The 6,000-nt window shown below is 41.5% G+C and overlaps 1 protein-coding gene across 1 annotated transcript in view; it reads left to right on the top strand.

Annotated features, from left to right (window-relative positions):
* Positions 1–620: 620 nt before the first annotated feature.
* The window catches only part of YEATS4 (YEATS domain containing 4), a 28,999-nt gene continuing 23,619 nt past the window's right edge, over positions 621–6,000 (top strand). Inside the window, exons 1-2 of the mRNA XM_033221313.1 lie at positions 621–959; positions 3,842–3,961. Of these exons, the coding sequence (XP_033077204.1) occupies positions 909–959; positions 3,842–3,961 (171 nt within the window). The 5' untranslated portion in view covers positions 621–908. The remainder of the gene's footprint in view (positions 960–3,841; positions 3,962–6,000) is intronic.

Here is a 6,000-nt window from a genome sequence, read left to right as displayed (position 1 = left end):
AATACTTACCTCCATGCTTTTCAATATTACACTTATATTGCTTCTTCTTGATTTTTCCATTTTAAGATATTGACTTCCCACTATGGAAGTTAAAGAAGCTCTATTTCCTTCTACTCCAACCCCATCAAGCATGGTACCTTTCTCCAAAGCCCATCCTTCCAAATGTAATTCTATTTTTTGGGGAGTGGGGGATCAATACTCAGTATTTATGTAACCATAAATACAATTACTTTCTTTTCTTACACAAGATTTTGTTTTCCCTAGAATTAATAGCTGTATAATTCTTACAGCCACTTAGTTTTGAAGACAGTACCGTATGGCTTCCTAGAATCTACCTGAGCAATCTGAAGCCACTCTGATTCCACAGTCTTTATAACCTGGAAGGGTGTGGGATCTCTTTATCCTCGATGTTCGGAAAATTCACAATGATATGCCTTGACATGGATGCTTTAATATTTGTGCTGGGTGCTTGGTAGGATCTTTCAATGTGGAAACTCATATCCTTAACATCTGGACAACTTTCTGAACTCATTTATTATTTCCTTCCTTTCATTTTTTTTGGTTTGGAACTCCTGGACTGGTCTTGTGTTGTGACTGCAGCCGCCAGGCGCGTGCGCAGTGTACACTGCGTGCGCACACGCGAACCCGTTGCGCCTGCGCACGGTGCCGCCGTCGCCCCTCCTTCCGCTGCGCTCTCCACCTGCGCGGGGCTGAATGGCCTTCGGGAGCGCTGTCGGCCTGAGGAGTTGACGGTTAGTCAGCGTTACGAGCCTTAGTAACTCGCCCTCCCTCGGCCAGAAACCCTCCGCCTGGGCCCGCGCGAGAGGAGCGCGGCCTCTGAGGGGAGCGGCGACCCCGCCAGCCCCGGTCTCTTTCCCTGGCGGCGGCGGCTTCTTCCGTGGGACAATATGTTCAAGAGAATGGCCGAATTTGGGCCTGACTCCGGCGGGAGAGTAAAGGTCAGTGCCCGGACCGCCCCTCTTCTCTTCCGGGGTGGCTCTCCCGCCCCGGTTCCTCTCTGAGCGGCGCGGGGAGGTCACACTGGGTTTCCTTTCGCGCCTTCTGTCCTCGGGTTTGAACCGTGGTTTCAAGGCGGAGAGCGAGTCAGAGTCATTGAGTGAAAAAACGGCGTTCATTGGGCCCCAACTTCCTCGCGTCACTGCCAACTCCCATCCCCGCCAAAAACCAAACAAATCAGTGGTGGCTTGGGGAAACCTGGACGTGGCTGCCGAGGAAACGTGCGAGTCCGAGGGCAGGGAAAGCTCAGCTTGGTGCACATTCGCTGCCAATCTAGGTTATTGGTAAAGCGGTGACGCCACCCCCCTGGTGTGAAGATAACAACTGTAGCCAGCAGTCGCTGAGCGCTTACCCACAGTATTTCCAAGTGCGGTAACTGAGGCACCGAGGCATACGAAAGCTAAGAAAATTTGCGAGAGTTCATGGTGTTCAGAAAGCCCCAAAGCAAGGGCATAACACTGCCTGGCACATGGGGAACATTCAGTAAATGTCAGCTGCTTTTGTTTTTAATGAAATTATCATAGAGCCTAGCGTAATATTTGACATTGTGACATTTCCCTCACACATCCCCTGGCACGTTAATTTTTTTTTTCTTTTTTTGAGACGAAGTGTTGCTCTTGTTGCCCAGGCTGGAGCGCAATGGCGCGATCTCGGCTCACTGCAACCACCGCCTCTCGGGTTCAAGCGATTCTCCTGCCTCAGCCCCCCAAGTAGCTGGGATCACAGGCGCCCGCCACCAAGCCCGGCTAATTTTTGTATATTTAGTAGAGACAGGGTTTCACCATGTTGACAGCCTGGTCTTGAACTTCTGACCTCACGTGATCCACCCACCTCGGCCTTCCAAAGTAGTGGGATTACAGGTGTGAGGCACCGCATCCGGCCCTGCACGTTGATTTTTAAGGCAGGGCCCACTGGCTCCTGATAAAACAACTATTTGTACCCTGTCTGATTTTTATTTATAAAGGAAAGGAAATTTTTCTTTAAAAAGAATCAACCACGGCCGGGCGCGGTGCCTCACGCCTGTAATCCCAGCACTTTGGGAGGCCGAGGTGGGTGGATCACCTGAGGTAAGGAGTTTGAGACCAGGCTGGTCAACATGGTGAAACCCCGTCTCTACTAAAACTACAAAAATTAGCCGGGCGCGGTGGAGGGCGCCTGTAATCCCAGCTACTCGGGAGGCTGAGGCAGGAGAGTTGCTTGAACCTGGGAGGCGGAGGTTGCAGTGAGCTGAGATGGCGCCACTGCACTCTAGCCTGGGCGACAGTGCAAGACTCTGTTTCTTCAAAAAATAATCATAATAATTAGTAGGTTTTAAAAATACTTATCTGTGTCTTTTTTTTTTTTTTTTGAGACCAAGTGTTGCTCTTGTTGCCCAGGCTGGAGTGCAATGGCGCGATCTCGGCTCACCGCAACCTCCACCTCATGGATACAAGCAGTTCCCCTGCCTCGGCCTCCTGAATAGCTGGGATTACAGGCATGCGCCACCATGCCCGGCTAATTTTGTATTTTTAGTAGAGACAGGGGCTTCACCGTGTTGGTCAGGCTGGTCTCGAACTCCTGACCTCAGGTGATCCGCCTGCCTCGGCCTCCCAAAGTGCTGGGATTACAGGCGTGAGCCACCCTGCCTGGCCGCTTTTCTTCATTTCTTATTATTGTTGGTTACACTGACTCAGCACTTTTCACATGTGGAAAATCTTGCTCTTTGTCCTTCAGATACATTTCTGTAACTGAGCCATTGGTTTCAGATTCATGTGCAACATTCACTATTTTCACTTAAATTGAAATTTTTTTATCTTTCCATCATAATCTGTCAATACTCATTGCCTTTGCACTTATCAGGTATAAGAAATATGTATATTAAACTAAGGACAAATGTAGCAAACATGTCATCAGCCGTTATTTAACAAGCTTCAGTCATCCAAGTGACACTTGGCCATTTTTGCCATGTCTGAATTCAACTGTAATATTTATTGTAACATTTACATTTAAATCAATTTATTTTTTAAATGCCTTTTTCTAAACGTTAATGTTTTTGAAATTGTAGGGTGGTTTTTTTTTTTGTTTTTGAAGACAGAGTCTCGCTGTGTCACCCAGGCTGGAGTGCAATGGTATGATCTCGGCTCACTGCAACCTCCGCCTCCCAGGTTCAAGCAATTCTCCTGCTTCAGCTTTTCAAGTAGCTGGGATTACAGATGCACACCACCGCACCCAGCTAATTTTTGTCTTTTTAGTAGAGACAGGGTTTCACCATGTGGGCCAGGCTGGTCTTGAACCCCTGACCTCAGGTGATCCACCCACCTTAGTGAAATTGTAGGTTTTAATTTCTAGTTACAGTTATTATTATTTTTAATACTGATTAAACACGTAAGTAAAAAAGTGAAAAATGTTTGACCTTTATTCTGCCTCTCACAAATTACTCTTAATATTTACGCTATACTTTGGGAAACACTGCCACAGATTGGGTGATAAGGACATTACCACAGGTGATGCCAGTCAGAATTGGCAATTTTTATTTCAATGCCTAGCTTTCAGGTGTTTAAGTAAAAGGCCTTTTGCATTTCTTTTAACAAAACTCTCAAAACGCTTTACGTGGTAATTTAAATAAAAGCATTTTCAAAGAGGGAGCATTGTAATTATTCTGGTGTTTTTTGTGTTAATATGAAATGAGGATAAGTGTCTGAAATTGATTTGAGAGAAATCCATTTTATAAGTAAACTATAGATTGTTAGACTGCCATTCTTTAAAACAAGTTTTCGGAGCTCTTATTCTGCTTATTTAGCTAATGGTACAATGTTCATTTATTTTAAAATTATTTTTCTTTTAGGGTGTTACTATCGTTAAACCAATAGTTTATGGTAATGTTGCTCGGTATTTTGGAAAGAAAAGAGAAGAAGATGGGCACACTCATCAGTGGACAGTATATGTAAAACCATATAGAAATGAGGTAGGCACTTGTTTTTTCTGTAACCATTTTGCTTAAAGTTGTCTGTAATTTGTTTTGCTTAAAGACAACCTGTAGTTTTTTATAGTAACTTTCTGATTATAAAATTGGTCCATTGTAGGAATGTTGTCAAAAAGTTTTTGAAAAAATAGAGAACCGTCATCCTTCATATGATACTAGAATTCAATTTTCCAAAAATGTTGCCTAATTAAAATTCAGATAAGAATTATTATGCTATAAATACATCTTCCTAACATCATGTCTCAAGTTAACATAGTGTTTAATCAGAAGTTTCAGGAATAAGCAGCTAATCCTTAGTTATAATGTGGTAATAAGACCATCAAAATATGTGAAAGACAGCTCTGCTGTGTCATCCGATTGCTAGTAATTTTGTTTCACTGTGGAGTCTTTAATACCTGGAACAGAGCCAGTATATAGTAGGTATTTAACTGATATTTATTGAGTGAGTAAATTATTCCTCCATTTAAAACCCTTCAAAGTCCACCCAAAAACTTGCGTATGAGTATTGATACCAGTGTAATTCATAATAGCCAAAAAGTGGAAACAATTCATCAACTGATGAATGGATAAATAAAATGTGGTATATCCATACAATTGAATATTATCAGGCAATAAAAAGTACTGATAAAGTAAAGATGCTACTACATAGATGAAACTTGAAAGCATTATGCTAAGTAAAAGAAGCCAGATATAAAAAAGGCCACGTATTATATGCTTTTATTTATATGAAATGTCCAGAAGGGTCAAATCCATAGACAAAGAAAATAGATAAGTGGTTGCTAGTGGGTGGGGCAGAAGGAGTATTGAGGTAAGTGCTAATGGATATGGCTTTCTTTTGTGTGATAAAAATGTTCTAAAATTGTAGTGATTCTTATGAGACTCTGTAAATATAACTAAAAATCACTGGCTAGGCAAAATGTCTCATTCCTGTAATCTCAGCCCTTTGGGAGGCCCAAGCGGGAGAATCGCTTGAGCCCAGGAGTTTGAGACCAGACTGGGAACATAGTAACACTCCATCTCTACAGAAAAAAAAGGTATCATTATGGTAAGATTCCAGTTTGTTTTTTAAATAATAAAGTTAGATATGAATGTAGGTATAAGTAATTTAAAAATTCCTAAAAGTAAATTAAAAGGTTAATAAACATTACTATTGAATGTGACTTATTGCTTTGCATTTTTTATTCTTCTATAATGAATTATATGTTCTAAAAGCCACCTTCGCCAACAGAAGCCGTTTTATTTGCCATAACTAATGAATATACTTCTGTACTTTAAAATAAAGTTAAGAAAATGAGGAGTTTTTGTACTCAACAGTCTTAGATTGCTTTAAATTAGTTGTCCTTAGCTTTATGTAATGTAATTTTTTGTTTGTTTGTTTGAGATGGAGTTTCTCTCTTGTTGCCCAGGCTAGAATGCAATGGCGTGATCTCGGCTTACTGCAACCTGCGCCTTCTGGGTTCAAGCGATTCTCCTGCCTCAGCCTCCTGAGTAGCTGGGATTACAGGCGCCCACCACCATGCTCGGCTAATTTTTTGTATTTTTAGTAGAGATGGAGTTTCACCATGTTGGCCAGGCTGGTCTCGAACTCCTGACTTCAGGTGATCCACCTGCCTTGGCCTCCCAAAGTGCTGGGATTACAGGCGTGAGCCACCGTGCCCGGCCTATGTGATATAATTTTGTTCTTTGAAATTGACTATAGATTTGCCTTATATTTCTGTAATAGTACCAAATATGTACTGTTTTAATGAAAAAAATCAAAATTGATTTAGAATATTATCTCTAGAGGTTTATGAAAACAAGATTTGCCAAAAAAAAGTGAATTTGGGACATGTATTTCTATATGTTACAAATTATGAAAGAATTCAACACAGACTTCCTTTGTTTTTGTTTTTTAAAAAAAAGCAAAATAGCTTCCCAGGTATAATTCATATTTTTTAGAAAATTAGATTCCATAAAATTTGAAGGGAGGTATGTTTTTTATAAAATTAAGTATATATGCTCAGTGTATTTTTTTTCCTAGT

This window comes from Trachypithecus francoisi, unplaced genomic scaffold (genome assembly GCF_009764315.1).
Source record: "Trachypithecus francoisi isolate TF-2019V2 unplaced genomic scaffold, Tfra_2.0 Lachesis_group11, whole genome shotgun sequence".
NCBI classification, from domain to species: domain Eukaryota; kingdom Metazoa; phylum Chordata; class Mammalia; order Primates; family Cercopithecidae; genus Trachypithecus; species Trachypithecus francoisi.
The sequence above is the reverse complement of the archived record's forward strand: the minus strand, read 5'-3'. Positions and strand labels throughout refer to the sequence as shown.